The sequence below is a fragment of the Microcebus murinus genome, chromosome 16, assembly GCF_040939455.1.
Source record: "Microcebus murinus isolate Inina chromosome 16, M.murinus_Inina_mat1.0, whole genome shotgun sequence".
In the NCBI taxonomy this organism is placed as follows: domain Eukaryota; kingdom Metazoa; phylum Chordata; class Mammalia; order Primates; family Cheirogaleidae; genus Microcebus; species Microcebus murinus.
Window position 1 is genome coordinate 51,558,536 of NC_134119.1, and position 19,297 is coordinate 51,577,832.

Genomic DNA, 19,297 nt, shown 5'->3' on the forward strand with positions numbered 1-19,297 from the left:
CAGCTCCTTCAAAATCTTTTCAGAACAAGTTTGGCAAGAGCTCCATGCCACATACTCCTGTGCCGTCTAAACACAGGATGGCCCTGCCAGGTAGATGTTGTTGCCCCATCATGCAGGTGACAGGCCTGAGGCCCAGAGAGCTGGACTGACTCGCCAAGACCACACAGCTGGAGATCAGCAGAATGGCCCATGGCCAGGTCTGTTTGGGGCTCACACCATTCTCTGTCGCCCCACTTGGCCTATGGACAGACCAGGGCCTGGGAGTCTCCCCACGGCCCAACCACACCCAGAGCTGGCAGGAAGCAGAGCAGCAATGGCTGGTACCTACTGATGGAACGGGATCAGCGGTTCTGGGGTGGCCGCTGCCACCTCCTCGCAGGACATGCTGGGGCTCGCCGAGAGGCCTGCTTCTGGGGCCACCTCTCCCTGGGGACCCCCCGAAGCCCGCCTGAGGGGCTGGGGGCCCCTCCCTGTACCCCCAGGGCCAGTCGTCACTCTCACGTGGTGGTCAGGACACAGGACAAAGAAGGGCCCTTCAAAAGGGATGGAGGAGGTCATTCAGGGTGGCCTGCCCGGGGCAGCTGTAGTTCTGCCAGGCAGAATCCCCCCAGCCAGGACACACAAGGGGAGTCCACCTGCACGAGCCCCCCACCCCCAATTTCTATATCCACAGAAACGCGAAAGGACCCAGAATGGGGGGCTGGGAACTGGCTCTGCCCCGACGTGTTCTGTGAGGCTGCCTTAGCCTCAACTTCTGTGCCTGGGCCTCAGTTTCCCTATCTGTGCTGTGTGGGGACAGATGTGTGATTTCCAGGGCCCTTCCTCTCCGACTGCCACCAGCGAGTCCAGCTGTGGCTGGGTGGCCCCTTCCTTTCTGTGGCAGGGCAGGAAAGACGGCTGTGTTCCGTGCCCCACAGACGGGGGCCAGCCGCAAGGCCCATGCCGTAGCCAAGTCAGGAACGCGGGCTGGGGCTGCTGCGAGACAGAATGTCTCTTCTGCTGTTTCCCGGGTGCCCATGTGTCTTTGTGGGTGGACTACGGTCTCAGTGACCAGGGTGCCTGTCAAGACCTAGTCAAGGATACCGTCGCCCCGCACAGCACTCACCTTCTTGCACGAGGAGGCTCTCGTGGGTCAGCTTCAAGGCGTTCTCGTCCACGTGGACTCGGATGGCCGTCTCCTCCTCCTCGCCGGGCGACAGCAGCCAGAAGGCCTGGTCCACGAGCAGGTTTTCCAGGCAGTGATGCGTGAAGCCTGGAAGGCCAGGCACAGTCGCCAGTGGGCTCAGGGGGGCAGGGAAGCCTGTGTGGCCCCGGTGTTGGCTGAGCCCTGCACTGACCAGGCCAGGGAGACCCTCAACCTTGCCTTTGGGGCACCCAGGGAGCTGGCCACGACCCAGCGGTCCATAGTCGGACTGGGCTCTAGTGGTCAAGCCCAGCCCACCCCCCACTGCGGCCATGACCGTTATCAAGTTATGTAACCGATCATGGGAGGGTCACTTCTTTACCAAGAGCATGGTAGGTAGAGAACTTCCAGATTTCTTCGAAAGTCTTAAACATCACCACGATCCGATCCTGGTCACTGTGGATAGACAACAGCCTTGCCGATAATTCCTTAAGAAAAAGAAATAGGGATGAGAGACCTTCCCCAGGGCCTCGGGGCATCTGGTGGACAGAGGATAGGAGCTACACAACAGAAACAGTTTGTAAAAGTGGCCCTGGCAGGGGACAGAGTGGCACGGACAGGGTGGGTCCCTTTACAGCCCAAGTCAACTCCTCCCCTGCTCACAAGCCCACCGTTCCTTCCCAGAGCCCGAATGGGCTCCAAGCCCTGGCCCCTCTCCCTCCACGCCTTCCTGACCACACCACCTGCCTTACTGCCTGCACACCAATGGCCCCAGGCTCTCCTGTCACCTTCTGTCCTGCTCAGGCTGTGCTCTCAGTCCTGGGTGAACCGACCTCACCTCCCCGCACCCCGGGATGCATCCACTCAGGCTTCAGGTCTAACTCTAGTGTCCCCTCTGCTCTGAGCTCCACTAGTTGGTGGTGACGGGGCATTAAAAGCAGCACCAACTGACACGGCAGCACGAACAAATGCTGACTCGTGTGGCCGGGGCTACTGCAGTCATCTCCACTTGACAGATAAGAAATCAGGCCCCGTTTCTTAGCCGAGGTCTGAACCTCTGTAAATGGCTCAGCCAGGATTCACACCCAGAGCCAGCCCCCTTAACTGCCCCACCCTGTCCGAGTCACCACGGCAGCCCACGTGAGGAGTTACTCTGTTGCCGGGCACCATGCCGGGTGCTTGGTGTGTGTTGGGGGCACAGTCCTCATGGGCACGAAATTCCAAGCTTCCCTGGTATGCGGCCGAGAAAGCTGGGCTCACAGAGCAGCAGGGCTGGCCCAGGCTGACCCCGAGTCAGCTCCCAAACCCCAGGACCCCTGCCCAGCAATGTCCCCGCTGTCCTCCCCAATAAGATCAGCTTCATGCCAGCCCTTCTGATTCCCTGTCAAAGGGGCTTTGAAAACCCTCGCAGGGAGGGGGTGCATGGAGAGAGGGACAACGCATTGTCCACTTGTGCTGGGGTCCAGGACAGCACAAGGTGGGCCCCAGGACCCCCACGAGGCAAGCTGGTGGGGTGGTGCCTCCTTCTTCCCAACCCCCTCACCCCGAGGGCTGCCGTCACAGCCCTCCCCTCCAAAGTCACTGTGCTCCCCAAGTGGCCCTCCTCTCTGCACCTTCCTCCTCTGCCTGTTCTCAGGCACCAGCCCCTGCACCTCCCTCACTGCGGCTCCTTGCAGCACCCGTCTCCAGCCACGGGGCCACTCACCCCCAGTGCACGCGCCACCGCCCGGCTGTCGCTCTCCAGCAGGCGGAGCCGGGCCCGCAGGGCCTGCTGCAGGCGGGGGTCCCGCAGCCCGCTCTTTCTCCGCACGGCCAGCAGCTGCAGCGTCAGGTCTGGAAGGGGCAGACGGAGGTGGGCAGTCAGCCTGGCCCGGCCGGGGCTCTGTGGGATGCTGGCCTGGCCTGTTTAACCTCCGACTCACAGACCTGCCCCCAGAGGCTGGGCTGTGGGCTCATGTGATGACCCGGGGCTGTCACCTAGCCGCCAGTCTTGGTGTCCCTAGCTGTGGGTGCCCATCCTACAGAGAGATGGGGAGAAGGGACTCGTGTCCCCCCAGGGCAGGCCAGCACAGAGTGGCTGTTCTACATGTGGTCCCCAGCTCCAGAAGGTCACTGCATCAGATCCTCTGGACGCAGGGCAGGGCCTGGGCACCTGCATTGAACAAGCTCCTCCCCCACCCCACGGTGATTTTAAGGAGGCATGTCTGGGATCATGGGGCATCCCAGAAATCTCCACTCTGCCCTTCTAAACTGCCTCCTCCCCCTTTTCCCTATCTCTCAAAGGGCTCCCAACCAAGCTGAGACCACCTACCGCCCCTCCATCACACAGGACATTGGCCCACCAGCAAATCCCACTGGCTCTGCCCCCAACACAACCCCTGTCCCCTTCATGACCAGGCCCAGCTGTCTGTGTCTGGCCCTCCCTATGGCCAGTCCCCTGGTCTACACAGAGCACGAGGGCCTGGCACGATGTGCTCTGGCTTGGCCCTGGCAGCGCCTGGCCCTCCCTGGTGGCATGGTCCGACAGAACTTTCTGCAGGGTTGGAGGTGTACTCTCTCTGTGCTGTGCCATGCATTGGCCACCAGCCATATGGGGCCACAGAGCTGGGGGCCACCTTCCCTTGCCACCATCTGAGGATGTGATTTCCTGCCAGAATCTGTCCCGGCCCTACCCAGTCCCAGGCCTGGGAATGTGGGGAATAAGTCCCCTGCTGCCCAAGGCTGGGACAAGTGCAGACCTGGCAGTGGTGTCCCAGGGCTGCCAGCCCTCTACAGAGTGAGGAGAGGGAGGGGGAGAAGGGGAAAGATGTGGCGGGGTGGGGGGGAGAGAGACTGGCTCCCCACCCCCTGGGTAAGCTGGGAGCACCTGCCTCAGGCTTTCTTGGGGGCGACTCTAGAGCAAATGCCCAGCCCTGGGGGGAAGGGCTGGCGCTTAGTAGTACAGACACTTCTGGAATCTGGAATCCATGACCCCTGAGGAAGCAGCGGCCCAGCATTTCACAACCGCTCACAGCTCCTACTCCGGTAGGAGGGTGGGTGTGGCACTTTCAGACACAAAATAATCTGTCCCATTGCCCAGCACAAGATCCTGCTTATCTCAAGTGATCACAGGCAGCACTGACCACACGAGAGGAAAGTCAGAGGACAGGCAGGGGTGTGAGCAAAGGTCAAAGGCCAAGAAGGGATGCCGGGATCTCCTTTCCCCCACAGCTGGGGTTGGAGAGTCCCCAGAGTAAGGGGCACCTGCACCTGCTGGGCCCGGAGCCTCCTGGCCCTGTCTGTGTGTGCTACTGCCACCACCCATGCTCCACGGAGATCCCACCTCTCCTCGGAGCCCTGCAAAGCCCCGGAAGCCTGTGCCTGGACACCTCTCCTGAGGGCTCTGCCCTCCCCTGTCCCCCACAACCCCCTCCTCCACCTCGTTCCACGTCCCCCAGAGCATTGCCTACAGGGCCTCCAGGGGCATGCTCGCTGTTTGGGCAGATGGAACTGCAGAGTCCTGGGCCCTGCCTCAGCCCCGCTGAATCAGAACCTCTGGGTGCAGGGCCTGGGCATCTGCATTTATCAAGTCCTGTCCCCCACCAGGATTTTAAGGCAGGCAGTCTGGAGCCACTTTGAGAAGCCCTGGGTTAGACATTCCCAGGTGCCCAGTTTGAACCTGAGGTACTGTGTGGGGTGGAGGACGTTTACCTGTGGGATATGCTCCCAGCTGGCCCGGGGGGCTTTCAGCAGCAGGCCCAGGGGTGCCCAGGGGAGGAGCCGCGTCTGCAATACAGCAGGGTCCTACCATTAGGGGAGAGCGAGCAGCGCTGGGGCCCCGCAGGGCCGAACACCCAGGTCTTTCTGCAAGGAAAGAGGTGCGACCCGGCACAGGCGCCTGTGCCCTCCGGCCGTTCTCCAGCTCGGTGCCGCGCTGCCGAGCCGTGCTTTCCCGCAGGCCACAGTGGCACACGCAGAACAACACAAAGGATGACCTTGCCCTTCTCGAGTCGAATGGGTTTCACAAAATGAAGGTGTCAGGCAGCCAGCTCCCTGTGGGGGCTCTGGGGAGACCCCCGTCCTCGCTATTCCAGCGTCGGGAGGCGCTGCGACCCTTGGCTTGTGGCCCCAGCTTCTGTCTTCAAAGCGGGCTCTGACTCCTGCTCTGGCTGTCCTTCCTACCTCTGGCTACCAAGGCCCGTGATTCAGACCATCCAGGGTCATCTCCCAGCACAAGATCCTTAGCTTGATCCCGCCTGCTGCATGAGGAGTGCACACAGGACCAGGCGTAGTGACCGGGACATCTCTGTGTTTTGCTGACCCCAGACGGGCTTAGCCTCGCGGCCCGTGTGAGTGGGAGCCGGGACGCCGACCCCCACTGGCCGCTCAGACTCGGCTGGTCAGCACCCCCTCTGGCCCCAGCTCCTACCCTCGCCGCCCTGCAGGGTCCGCATCTTGGCCTGGGTGCCCCGTCTCTGCCCTGTGCGGCTTCCTCACCTGGGCCCCAGGATCAAGGGAGAGGCAATTTGGAAAAGCCTGTGATTGCGGCTGAACTTCAGCCCAGCCAGACATCTTGCTTGGAGGCCGGGGCGCAGCTCAGCCACGTGGCCTTGGACCTTGCATCCCGACGGTGCTCGTTTCACACCACGTTTGCTGACTGTCTGCATACACCCCGGCCCAGGGAGTCCGGCTGCCCTGTATGGTCAGGGCACATTCACGGGCCTCGCTTACTCTGCGTCCCGGGCCCAAGCCCAGCAGTGGGGGCTCGGGAACGTCTGTCAAATCCTGGCTTCTAAACACCATCCTCCAACTCAGGAGCCAGGGCTCCTTGGAGAAACGACGGATCCTGGGGCTCGGGCAGGGACGCGCAAGATGACATCTCATGTCCCAGAAAGTAAGGACATGCTCAGAGAGTGGGGGAGACCTCTCAAAAGCCCAAATTGGGGCGATTTGAGCAACAAAATAAAGAATGGCCTTTATGGTTCAGAGACTAAATTAAAGATGTATGAGCCGACCTTAAAATAAATACGTGGATAACGGGAGCGGGACCCGTTCTTCCTTACCCCAGAGCCAGCCAATGGACACAGAAGGGGTGACGGGTTGGACAGTCACTGTCTGGTGGCCATCCTAGTAATTAATATTTCAGCCACAACCAGCCATGGATGACAACACAAGGCTTTATGAGTCTGGTGAACAGGATATTCACATAGTCTCCCAGCATCTTCCCAGGAGCTCCTTTCTAGGGAAGAATAGTAGCCGTAGGTGGCGAGAAGTGGCAGGCACCCTTTCACTAAGGGTCGAAAGTCAGCATCTCCTGTCACCAAACAGAGGGACACTGTAGGCCCCTGACACGGTGTGCTGAGAGGGACATATCACTTCTGGGGATTCCTGCCCCCAATCCTTGATGTCACCATGAAGAAACAGTATGACTACCTGCATCTTGAAGAATTGTGCCCTTCAAAATAGCAACTTCCAGATTAAAAGGCACCGCAGAGAGGTGGCAACAGAACACAAGGCATGACCCAGGATTTTTTTTTTTTTGGCTATAAAGGACAATATTGGGACAAACAGTAAGATGTGAATGAGGTCTGTAGATTAGGTAACAGTATTATTAAAACCAGGAAATTAACATTGAAATAATTGTGCTGTGGTTATGTAAGGGAATGTCCTGGTTTTAGGAAATATGGATGCCTTTGGGATGAAAGGCATTGTGTCTGCAATTCACTCCCAAACTGTCAGAAAAAATAAATGGGGCGGGGTAGCAAAATGAGTAAAACATGAACATTTGAGGAACCCGGAGTTGGGGTGAGGGCAAACAGAATTATTTACACTATTTCTTGCAACCTTCGCAGCCGGTCCAAAATTGCGCAGAGAAGAGTGGGGCTGAGGGCACAGGCAGAGCTTGCCCACGAGCTGGCTGCGCTGCTGGCACCCTTGAGCCTCCCAGGAAAGCAGAAGCTCATGGCCACGAGGCTGGGCCACAGATTCATTCCGGTGCCGATGCCAGCGTGCTCTGCTGAGCCTCCAGGGAGGAAACACCCAGCAACTCGGCCAAATGCTTCCTGTTCCTGCCACCGCAGGGGCGTCCCCGGTCCCCCTCCTTGAGGCTCGCCACTCCTCCTGGGCTGGACTCCGTGGGAGGGTGCTCTGGCCCTGCTGTCTGCACTTCCCACCCAGGCCTGCTCTGGAGGGAGCAGGTTCTGTGGCCCCAGTGGGCTCCCCTGAACCAGGCCGCACCCCCAGCCCTCCAAGTCCTCCCGTCCTAGCCCAGTGGGCAGTGCCTGCAAGACCACTTCCCCTGTGGGTCATCACCCAGGGGCCACCATGGCCCCTTCCCAGTCCCCTCACACACAGAAAGACAAGATACCAGGTACAAAGTACTCGGAGCGCCAGGCACCTGCCATGTCAGACTCTGGGCCAGGCAGCTGCACACGAGGTTTTGACTCCATTCTCCCAACTCGTCCTTCATTCATCCGTCACTCAAATAGCAATGGGCATCTGCTATGTGCCAAGCCCCGGAGACCCAAGCAATGGGCAGCTAGGCAGGTGACTGGGCTGAGGTTAGACATTGTGAGCAGGAAGCCGGGAAGGGACCGGGCCACAGTGGTCTCTGGCGAGGCAGGGCCAGGCAGGCCTTGGTCTTCCCCTCTCCTTTCCCTCCTCTCTCCCAGGGTCCCAGGGTGGTGGGGAGAGTGGTCCTGGAGATCACCTAGGCTACCTCCCAGCTTTCCAAGGGGGAAACTGAGGCCCAAGTCAAGCAGTGGCCCAGTAACCATCAGGATTAGAACCAGGTCTCCCAGGGGCCAGCTCGTCCTCGCTCAATGGGGCTGGTCGGGTGGAAGGTGTCCCCACCCAGGGCCTCAGGAGACCGGACGCTTGCCCCTGCTCAGGCACTGGCCATGGGGTTGCGTGGGCCCAGCCCTTCCCCTCTGTGGGACTTGGTTTTCCTCCTCGGGACTGAGGGATGCCCCATCCCCAGTAATCCCCGGGTTCTCTGAGGGCAAAGCAGGGCTGGAATGCAAAGGCCAAACTTGTTGGGAGGTGTTTCTAGAACAGTCTCTGAATGCACGAGTGGCCCCCAGGCCCTCTCCCTGTTCCCTTGCCAGTTTTGTTGTCGCGACGCACCCCTGGAAAAGCGTGAGCTGGCCCTCGCCTGGCAGATGACTCACTGGCTCAGTTGTTCTCCAAACACAAGCCAAGGGAGGAAACGAGAAGTGCCAGAGAGCAGCCCCCGGCTCCGGGGCTGCAGGGAGGCCGGGCGGGGGACAAGGCAGGCAGGGGTGGGCAGGGCAGACGGGCGGGTGGGATGGACTCACCGCCTCTGATGGCAGCCTTGGCCTCCTCAGGCCCCGCGCACTCCTGGCCGGCAGGTGAGCTCAGGGCCACAGTCTGGACCTCATCTCTGCTGCTGCAGCTTCCCGGGGGCGCTGCCAGGCCCCTCCCCATCAGGGCCAGCTGCCCAGCAGTCGCCGTGGCGGGGCCCTCCATGACCTGCTGTGGTCTCAGCGCTGAGGGCACGGCATGCCCGGCTGGCCTCTGTGGAGAGAGGAGAGGGTAGGGTCAGCAGGGACGGCCTCTCCAGGGAGACAGGCCGCCAGGACTGGCATGGACGTTGTGGCCAGAGGTGGGGCCAGGAGGAGAGAATGCCAACATCGCAGAGTGCCTGGCACCTTTGAGACCCAGCAGGGGCCCTAGTGTGACCATGCCATGTTGGCGTGGTGTGTGTAATCTGGCCCACCCGCCTCTGCCTCCTCTCACTCTCGCGTTTGCTGTGCCCCCTTCTGCCACAGGGCCTTTGCACAGCTGTGACTGCTGCCTAGAGAGCCCCTCCTCACCTTCAGGGTGGAGCCACTGGTACTCCCAGGCCTCTCCCCTCCAGCACCCTTTCCTGGGGGCGTCACGCCCTGATGGACTGTGCTCCCAGGGTTGGGTTAGTGCTTTGCTGCCCACTGGATGACACAGAAGGACACAGAGGTCCCTGTAGGCAACGAATGTGGGTGTAAGTGGAAGCCAATGAGGTTGGCGGCCTAGGCCAGGGCTGAGGCACACAGGGGACAGGACCCCAGCTGGGGGCCTGCAGGGATGGGATCCACCACGACCCCTCAGTTGAGCCGCAGGGGCAGGGGGATAACGAGAGGCCTTGCCTGTGTAGGGGGAGTGTGGCCAGGAATGCCCAGCACCTCGGCCTGCTCATTTCAGGCCTGACCGTTGGCTGCTTGTGTGCTGGGAAGGCTCGACTCTGCCCATCTGGGACAGCGGGCAGGTGTTCCCTCTGCACGGTGCCTGGAGAAATGGGGCACCACCTCTGACTCCTTGTCTGGGGATAAAAATACAAGTCCAGCCTCCTGTGGACCTGCCTGCCCATTTCTTGGTGGACTCTGGGGGGCGGGCCACCCAGCAGCAGGCAGAGATGGCTGGCCCAGCAGTGAGGGCCTTGCAGCCCAGACGTGCCCGCCAGGCCAGGCCAGGCAGCTGCAGGCTCCCCTGGTGACCCGAGGGCCTCCCAGCTCTGTCCTGTCTCCCACCTGCACCTTGGTCCCTGCGCAGGGAACACACAGGGGACGGGGTCAGATTGGGCAGCCGTGGGGTCAGAGTTGGGGTCACAGGATGTGGGCTGTGCCATAGGCAGCAGGAGGCCCTGAAGCTGTGAAGGGGCCTCAGCAAGCCCCTCCCACCTGCCCACCAACTCCGACTGTAACCTGATTGGTTGGTTTGTGGCTGAACCCTTCCTGTCCCCCAATTACCTGTGAGGAGCAGGGACAGGGCCTGGGGGACAACAAAGCAGAGGGGGCCTCAGACCCCACAGGGCCCCCAGGGTCCCCTGGACCCCTGCAGGCAGCCCCAGGGAGGAGAGCCCAGGCCCAACCACGTGCGGTTTTCCAGAGTACGAAGCTAACGCAGGATTGTAGGTCCGGGACATTGTGTTGGTGCGGGGCTCCCACCAGGGCATTTGCTGGATGACTATATGCCTGGTGCCTTTGGCTTCACTGTCCCTCGTCCCAGGACCCCGGCCACGCTTGGAGAGCTCCTCGGCACCCTTTAGTGTGCAGCTGGGGATGCCCGGCCACCCTCCCCCGGCCTCGGACTTTCCTTTCTTCTCTCCTCACTGCCGAACCACAGTCCTGGCACCTGGTGTCGTGGGTACTGCCGCCGGGGCCCAAGTCTGGCCTGGACCAGGAAGCCCACGGCCTGCAGCCCAGACTGTCTTCCTGCCCTCCCTTCAGAAGCACCCGGAGGAGCTCAGTAGCGTTGGAATCCATCCCAACAATGCTCAAGATCCCTGGTTTATGGGATCTTCGCTCCCGACCCTGACCCTGGGTCCCCTCTCTGTCACTTGGTTCTTCAAGAGCCAGGTCTGATGTCTCTACTTCCTGGAGCAGGTGCCCCAGCAGCGGGTCATCTCTCCACCCCCTGGCTGGTGCCTGCCCCTCCCGCCGCCTTGCACCTCCTCCGGGCCAGGAACAGCTCCATGTGAGGCAGCATCTGGGGCCCCCACGGGCCCCCCAGAGCTGGGACTCAGGGACTGTTTTCTGAGAAAAGGGAAGGCTCCCAGGTTCAGGGAGTTTCACAACAGCTGGGTGAGAGCCCCACGAGGAAGTGGGCTCAATCTCCGCAGAGCTCCCCCTCTGCCGCTCCAGCAGACCGCCTCCCTGGGCCCTGCAGCCTGGCTCACACTGCAGAGGTGGAGGCCTGGCCAGGCAGGTGTCTGGGGCTCCCCAGTGCCAGCTCACCAGATTAGGGGGACCACCAAGCAGCCTGTGGGACCTTTCTCCAGCTGGCTTCATCTTACTCAGTTGCTTGTTGGGTGGGCCAGCCATGGGGTCCAGCCCACTCCAGCTTCCAGCCGCTGGGGAGGAGAGTTTGGCACCAGAACATGCAGACCTGGGGTCAGACACAGTGGCTGGGGAAACCTGTCCATGCCTCAGTTTACTCAACCAGAGAATGGGATGAACACGCCCACCTCACAAGGAGGCCGGCTGGAAGGAACAGATGGGCTCCTGCTTTATAAGTTTAACTGCTGTGGGCTGAAAGTAGGGACATGGCTCTGACCCCCCGAATGGGTTTGGAGAGGTCTGGCCGGAGCTTTCTTGGGGCTTGTACTTAACAGACACTTTGAGGGACCATGGAGACCTCACCCACGCCACCAAAACACCTCTGCAGAGGTGTCTTGGCATCCCATATCCTGGAGTGAACACTGTCCACGCCCAGAAGTCATGCCCATCTGGAACCTTGGATGGGAACATTTTGGAAATAGGGTCTCTGGAGATGGAGTTAACTTTAGTTAAGATGAGGTCGTACTGGACTAGGGCAGACCCTGAGTCCAGTGACTGGCGTCCCTGTAAGAAAGAGAGGACGCAGGCATGCAGAGGGGACAGTGAGTGGAGGCCGGGTGACCCCGGGGGGCAGAGTATGGGGTGCTGCAGCCACCGCCCAGGGACACCTGGGGGCACCAGGGCTGGGGGGGCAGGGAGGAGCCCCTCCGAGAGACCGGAGCGGGTGTCAGTGCAGCCCCACCACACTGCCATCTCCAGCTTCTGGCCTCCGGGACTGTGGGAGAACAAATGCTGCCGTTAAGCCCCCGCTTGGTGATACTCTGTGACAGCAGCCACGGGAAAATACCGCACCTCGTACCCTCCTGTGCCTTGATTTCCTCTGCCACGTAGTGGGGTCAACATTACCCATGTCAGTGCATTTTTGTGAAAAGGATTTCATGATGTCACACGTATAAAATGCTGACCCAATGCGTGACACAGGAAGCCTCGTGGCCGTCAACAATGGTGTTGACAGCCATGTGACAACAGGCCGCTCTGAGGTGCTCACTAAGCAACCTCGGCTAACCTGGAGGAGGCAGGTGCCACCGGGCCCACTTCACAGACGTGCTGCCAGCCACAGTGACTCTGTATGGGCAAGGTCATACAGTCAGGGACATGGTTGGGATGGGGACCCCACCTGGACCTGGATGCACCGGCTCCGCCCAGCCCCTGTTGCAGCCACAAGCTCGGCTGCAGCTCCTCGCCCGCCTGTGGGGCTGGGAGGCCGCCCCGAGCGAGTGGCAGCCCCGCGCAGGCTGCCCCGGCTCCAGCACCCATACCTCCCCAACATCGCTTTGCCGTCCCTCGCATCTGAGCCTTGCAGGCGGCAAAAGGTCAGAAATTCCCACCTCACAGACGGGGCAGGGCTCCTGGGGGGTCACCCCCAGGCCCAGAGAGGGTCTCGGTGGTGTGCATAGGACCACATGCCCCGGCCACACCTGGAGTTGGAAGGCTGAACCCAGGACCTCCCCTGGAACTTTCTGGCTGGTGTTCCCGGTCAAGTCACTGGTCCCTTTGGTGGATGGAAAGGAAGCCAGGGACGGCGATGCCCGAATGGCCAGGTCACAGCCACAGCGGCCCCGGGGGCGGCTCAGAGGCACTGTGCCAGCACTCGTGGGCCTGCCGATGTGGCCTCAGCTAACCCAGGGCTGGGGTCACACTGAGACCCACTGGACCTTGTATGCCCTATTGCTGGGATCCCTGTGTCCCGTCCAGACCCTGGGCCACTCTCGCTGGGGGCAGCGTGGGTGGAGCGAGGTCCCAGAGCAGTGGTGCTTTGCCAAATCTGAAATCACTGTCTGTGATCACTGCGCATGAGCCCCACACGCAGTGTGCGGGCAGCCTCGCGCGCCCCAGAGTGCAGCAGTGCTCTGCCCTGACCCCAGGCAGGCCAGAAAAGTCCTCGACAAAGTAGAAGGTGGGACACGGTTCTTACCTCTTGTGGCAAGCCCCAGCTCTGCAGACCGCAGCCTGCTTGGTGGGCCCACACCCTGCCTGCCTGGAGCCCCCATGCCTGCCCCAGAATCCTTATACCTGCCCTAGAGTCCCCCATTCCTGTCTCACACACCCCTGTACCTGCTCTGCTCCTCAGGGGCAGCTCCCAGGCCCACACGGCTGTAGGACGCAGGCACCAGGTGGCTGATCCCGGCTCAGCGCTGACTGGCTCCGCCTGGCTGTCTCCAGCTGGCCAGGGCAGGCCGGGGCCGCCCACAGCCAGGCTGACTGCACGGCCGCCACCGCCCCTGCTTCCTGCTGCACTTCCTCCCCGCGCCTGGGGGCGGATGAGGCAGGCCCAGCGCTGCGCAGCGCCTGTAGCCGGTTGATCATTAGCTCCTTCCTGGACCAGCCCCAGGCCCTGTCCTGCCTGCCCACTGCCCAGCCCCCAGGCTCCACTGTAGAGGCCAGGGGACACTCACCAGTGCCAGCCCTGTGCCCTGCCAGCCTCAGCTCTGCTCTCTGCTCCTCTTGCACTTACTGCACATGTGCACACACACTAATGTGCACACACAGACATACACTTATACACACAGACACACACTCACACACAAACATGCACATTCGTGTGCACACACAGGCATACACTCACACAGACACAAACATGCTCACACATATACTCATGTGCACACAGACATACACGCACACAGACACACTTGTGCGTACACACGGACATGCACTCACATGCACACACAGACACACATAAGTGCACACACAAACATACACATGCATGCACACAGACACACATGCACACACACAGGCATACACATGCTTATGCATGCAAAGACACATAAACCCACATGAGCATGGGCACAGGCAGACACATGGGCACCCGTGTGCACACAGGACAAACACACATATGCACAAACACATGCATGCAGCCCCTTCAGTCTCTGTCTGGCCCAATGGCCCATCAGTGGAAACATTTTAGAGGAGAGATGGGCCCTCCTGCTCTTCCCCAAGCTCTGCTTCCCAGGAGTCTGGCGCCTCCCAGGGGTCTACCTCATTACCCGCCCACTGGTTCCAGGGCTGGTCTCGGTTTGGGAAAAAGAACCTTCCTAGCTAGGCTGGGGCCACCCAAGGCGGGATTCTCACCCCAGCTCAGTGGGAAGCCCAGACCGGGTCTCCTGTCAGCTGGGGCAAGAAGCCGGAATTGAACTCGGGCCCCATCAGCCCCCACCTGCTGGCCTGCTCCCATACCCTTGCTGACGCCCGGGAGTGGGCACCCATGGGCATGCGCACTCAGCGCCATGGGCTGATGGCTCCAGCCCAGCCCCAGGACGCAGAAGGAGGGCTCCCTCCACTGTGCGCTTGTGGTGGGCTGGTTTAATAACACCAGGAATAATCCCTAAGTTAAATAGTAATGTGCCCATTTCATAGACAGTGAAATTGAGGCTCAGAGGTAATGTGACATGCCCAGGGCCAGTGACCAGCTAGAAGATGAGACTAGAACCAGGTCTGCCTGGAGTTTTAGGCCTAGATTTTTCCATCACAGCACTGCTGACATTTGGGGCCAAATCACGCTGTGTCATTGGCGGGGCGAGGGCCTGTGCTGTGCACCAGAGGGTGATCAGCAGCATCCCTGCCTCCACCCGCCAGATGCCAGCAGCCCCTCCCCCAGTCACGACAACCAGACACAGCTCAGGTGTTCATCCCCTGGGGGGTCTGGGCAGCACCCCTCCAGCCCATGCCGGGGGCTCCCACCCTCTTCCCCACCCTCTGTCCTCTAACCACGGGCTCTGGCCTCGAGCCTCCACTTCCTCAGCCCTCTGAGGTTCTGCACAGCAGCCCCTAAAGTCACAACAACCCCCAAGAGGCCAGGGCCCAGTGGAGATGCTTGTCCCACTCCACCCCAAAAGGCCTGCAGGGGCAGAGCCAGGCCTGCCCCCCCACCTCCCCAGGCCCCCAGGCCACACACATGCTCGGTGACCACATGGGGGCAGGAAGAGGCACGTGGTGGCCAGGTTCAGAGTCCCCGATGACAGCAATCTGAGTGTCTGACCCACCAGACAGAGGGCAGCAGCTCTGGAGCCCTGGCTGCCGCTGTGTGTGCTGGAAACAGTGGTCTCTCTGGTCTCCCCGCGGTAGCTGTGACGGTCACTGCATCAGTGTGCTGGGGCTGCCACAACAAAAGGCCACAGACTGGGTACTTCAGACAGCAAAGGCCCCTGCTCTCAGTCTGGAGGCCAAAAGTCCAAAACCAGAGTGTTGCAGGGCCACACACCCTCCAGGAGCTCTGGGGGACATTCCTTTCTGCCCTTCCAGCATCTGGTGGCTCCCAGTGTCACTGCAGTCTCTGCCTCGTCTCCATGCCACCTCCTCTGTGTGTGTCTTCCCTTCTGTCTCTTCTAAGGACACTGTCACCGGACTTGGGGCCCACCTGGGTCGCCCAGGAGGATCTCATCTCGAGACCCTTGACTTAGTCACATCAGCAAAGATCCTTATTCCAGACAAGGCCTCATCCACAGGTTCTGGGTGGACCTGACTTTTGGGGTCAGTTCAGCATTTGTGCTCGCTCATGAAGCAGGCTAGGGACGGGGTCACAACCCCCTCAGCCTCAGTGGCCTGTGGTCCCTCACGCCTCATGTCCTCCCGGTCCCCCTTCGGGCCTTGGGGATGGACTAAGCAAGGTCAGGGGCCCACCCTAAAGCCCCTCTTGACCCCGGCCCTGGGCACCTGCTCCCACACCTTGCCTTGCAAACACCTGTCTGCTCTGTCTCCCACCTCCTCCTGCCTCGGTTCAGGAGAGTTCAGCTGCCTCCTGCCCCGCTCAGCCACTGGTGGCCTCTGGCCAGCTCCCTCTGCCTCCCCCTTGTCAGCCCTTGGGGCCAGTGACGCCCCACCTTCCATGGTGTCCCACTGCCACGGCCCACAGGGCCTTGGGGGCTGGAGTTCTCTGGCGCCTTCTCCATAGGATGGGTGTGACCCAGGGCACCAGCCTCTCGTCTGCTCGGGCCGCTTTCTGGGCAAGCTGCCACCTCCACGTAGAGGCAGATGCCCCAAGCCCCCCTTTGCATGGGCACCTGGGACCCTTGTGTGCCCGAGATGCCCCGCACCGCCCCGTCCCCTCCAGGTCTTTCTCTCCCACCTGCCTCTGCACAGCTCTGGCCCCTGGGGCTCCCCTCGCGCGATCTCCTCCACCCAAGGGCGACGCCTGTTCCAGCTCCAACTCCCCCCTAGCCCAGGCCACCACACACGGGACCGGGCAGGCCGGGGCGCCGCACCAACACGCCTCACGGAGAGCTTCCGTCCTCTCAGAGGCTTGGGGGGCATTCTGGGTCATCACGAGGATTAAAATAGATTCGAGAACTTTTCTAACAGTCCAACACAAGCACGGTCGTGCTGACACGTCGGTGCACTTAACAGACGCCAGTGTTGTCCTCTCTGGGGCCTCAGCCCTGCCAGGAGCGCTGGGGAGGGTGCTGGGTGGGCCAGTGGGGAAGCACCACTGTCCCCAGGGGTCGGCGCCTCCTCACACTCCCCTGGCCCCCATGGGACAGGGCTGGCATGTCCCACTGCTCAGGTGACAGTCCCGAGGGGCTGTGGAGAAAAGTGGAAAGTGAGCGCCCGAGACATCCCCCACCGACTCGCAGCCTGCCCGTGACACATCCTCCTCTTCCCCCTGGCCTCAGTTTCCACCTGTGACGTGGGGCCCAAGGGGAGGGTGGCCCAGCGCTGCATCGCACCCACACCTCCACCCGCGCGCCAGCGTGCAGAGCACACTTCCTCCCTGGCCAGAGGTGCTCGGCCTCGCCTCCGTTTGTTTTTCTAAAAGCTGTGTTGAAAGAGGCCCCAGACAGGCTCCGTCTACACAAGGGTCTGGAGACATTTCCTCTCCTGGCCATTGTCCCCCGCAGCGGCTGGAGACCCCGTATCCTGTTTGTCTCTGCAGCTGTGCTTTCGGCCCAAGGCCAGGCGGATTTCCACGGGCCTCCCCACAGAGCGCACCGACCCGCACAGTGCACCCGGGCCTTCTGAGGGACACACCTGAGCCGTGCAGGGCCAGGGCTGTGAGCACGTGTGCCTCTTGGAGGCTGCAGACACGGGGGCAGAGTCACACAGCTCTGCCTGCCCGAGGGCCTGTTGGAGCCCCAGCTCAGCCTTGGACTCCCCCCCCTCCCGTACAACCTGTCACTTTCTGGGCCTCGGTTTCCTCCTCCTGCAAGAGGTAGAGTTGGGCTTGGGACCTCTAAGTGCCAGCCAACAGCTCTGATCCCTCACATGGTTGTAACAAATTCAAGTCATCACTTGCAGAGAGAATGCCAAGTCCCTCGCGTGGACCATCACCTTGTGGGTCTCCACAGCGGCCCTAGCAGAGTGAGCACCCCCAGGACCCCCGGACAAGGCACGGCCTGCCGGGGGCGCGGCTCCCAGCTCCCAAGCAGCAGAGCCGGCCTGGGGCCCAATCCTTCCAGCACAAGCCTGTGCTCCCCCTGCCCTCGGCTGCCCTCTGGGGCTCTCTAAGCCGTGGCCAATTCCCAGGAACCTCAGGAAGTGAGTTCTGTCCAGGGAGCCTGGGGTTTTCAGATAAGCAAACTCTCCTGCCCTCCAGCATGGCGATCTGGCCCTTTCCCCAGTGCTTGTTGAATTACAAGGTATGGTGACCCGCTGGCAGGACGAGGGGATGTTCTGAGAGCTTCCTCATGTCCTGACCCACTGCCAGCCCGCTCAGGACGGAGCGAGGACAGGTGCGTTAGGGTTGGAGGGAAGCAAAACAGGCCCTAAGAGGGGCTTTCCCCGAGGGAGGGATAAGGACGTTTTTGGCAAGTTCTTCCTGTCACGTGTTTTGGCCGCGCAGGAGTCTAGGCAGACCAGTGCCAGGGACGCATGTTCAAGCACGTGTGCCTCGGACGTTTTCCTGTGACCATCCAGTCGTCAAGTTCAAGGGCGGGCCCCTGTCAGCGTAGTACGCGGGGCTCACCCCGGGGGAGGCCCAGGCTCAGAGCGGAGACGGAGGATTCGCCACGGCCCTCGTGGTGCTGGGCTGGGGCTATGCCAAGGGGCTGAGAGCCAGGAGGCAGCCGGGTGAGTGAGGCGGGGCTGGACCCACGGGCCGCAGGTGCCCGCGATTGCCATTGTCCGAGCGTCTCCTGCGACACACCCTGCCACTTGCATCTGGAGCCAGCGTCCTCCTCCCGGATCATGCGCAAAGGCCACCTTCAAGAGGAACGCATCCCCCCAGGTGGCACCGAGAAGTGGCCAAACCTGCTACTCCTCAGGACCCAGCTGTGGCGTGAAGCCCCCAGCCCAGCCCTCCTGCTTTGGCTTTCCGGGTAAGCCCGGGACAGCCCTGCCAGATCCACAGACACAGGCCGGCACGACCGAGGAGCCGGGAGAGCAGGGCCGGTGGGCCTGTCATCCTCCTCCTGCCTGGCAGAAGGCTCTTATTTTTGTTATTTGTAGACCCTTGGGGAAAACAGTGACAGCCGCAGTCATATAAAGATGGTTTCTGATTTCCTCATGTCATCTTAGAGCACGTTCAGCCTCTGAGACAGCCATGAGCCATATAAGCACAGGATCTCACAGCTGGAGAGGGGACCTGGACCTGGCCCTGCCCCTGGGATCCCCGGGCCTCGTGCCTCGCTGAGGAATAGCACTCTCCACCTCGAGAACTCCACCCTTTGTGGTTTGCGGCCACGCCTGCCCCCCACAATGGCAGCCCCCCATCCCAGCTCAGCCTTTTAGGACCCCACCCTATAGAAGCTCTCAGACAAGGTGGGGAAACCAACCATTAAACAGACCAGGATGACACAGGGTTATCAATGCAGCAGCCGGCCAAGGGAAACCTGGGAAGGGAAAACCCAGGCAGGCTTCCTGACAGCGGAGGTACCTGGGCGGAGACTCAGAGGGAGAGGAACCAGGCAAAGATGGGGTGTAAAGGGCTTCTCAGGGGACAGGACCAGCTCAGACAGCTGTGCTCTAGGCACAGTGCTAAAGTCTCCCACAGACAATGCAGTGGACAGAGGACCGCAGATACTGGCAGCCAGTGCAGAGCCCCACCCAGGAACACTCTTACCCCCAGGGTTAATCTACAACAGGTCATACCAAGGGCCAGAAAACACTCTCAGGAATGCAGAGGCCTGGGGGTGGGCAGTGCGGGCTACCCGCACCCTCCCCACTCCAGCCGTGCAGGTCACTCGCCAGCAGGGCAGGCACTCTGTCTGTGAAGGGCGAGTGGGGTGTGGCTGGCTTTGCCCGCCATGGGGTCACCGCACCCTGCCATTATGGCAGGAGAGCAGACAGACACTGGCAAGTGAATGGTGTGGCTGCATGCCAATAAAACTTTATTTACAAAACATGGGGCCGGATTTGGCCCACAGGTGTGGTTTGCAGACTGGGAGCTGAGCTCATCCTCTGCCCAGGCCCAGCTTCCCTGCTCCCCGGTTAT

At 61.3% G+C, this 19,297-nt stretch overlaps 1 protein-coding gene across 6 annotated transcripts in view; it reads right to left on the reverse strand.

The window, feature by feature from the left end:
• Positions 1-19,297, reverse strand: part of SH3TC1 (SH3 domain and tetratricopeptide repeats 1) — a 52,191-nt gene that overhangs the window by 22,550 nt on the left and 10,344 nt on the right. For 2 of the 6 annotated variants that reach the window (XM_012783434.3, XM_075992929.1), the window contains exons 1-7: positions 12,991-13,117; positions 8,419-8,638; positions 4,814-4,888; positions 2,829-2,956; positions 1,506-1,611; positions 1,106-1,252; positions 329-533 (exon numbers count right to left, since the gene is read on the reverse strand). In XM_012783434.3, coding sequence (XP_012638888.2) covers positions 329-533; positions 1,106-1,252; positions 1,506-1,611; positions 2,829-2,956; positions 4,814-4,888; positions 8,419-8,590 — 833 coding nt within the window. In that variant the 5' untranslated portion in view covers positions 8,591-8,638; positions 12,991-13,117. Of the gene's footprint in view, positions 1-328; positions 534-1,105; positions 1,253-1,505; positions 1,612-2,828; positions 2,957-4,813; positions 4,889-8,418; positions 8,639-12,990; positions 13,119-19,297 lie in introns of those variants that run through there. The other 4 variants (XM_075992931.1, XM_075992930.1, XM_012783435.2 and 1 more) reach the window with 3 other exon arrangements.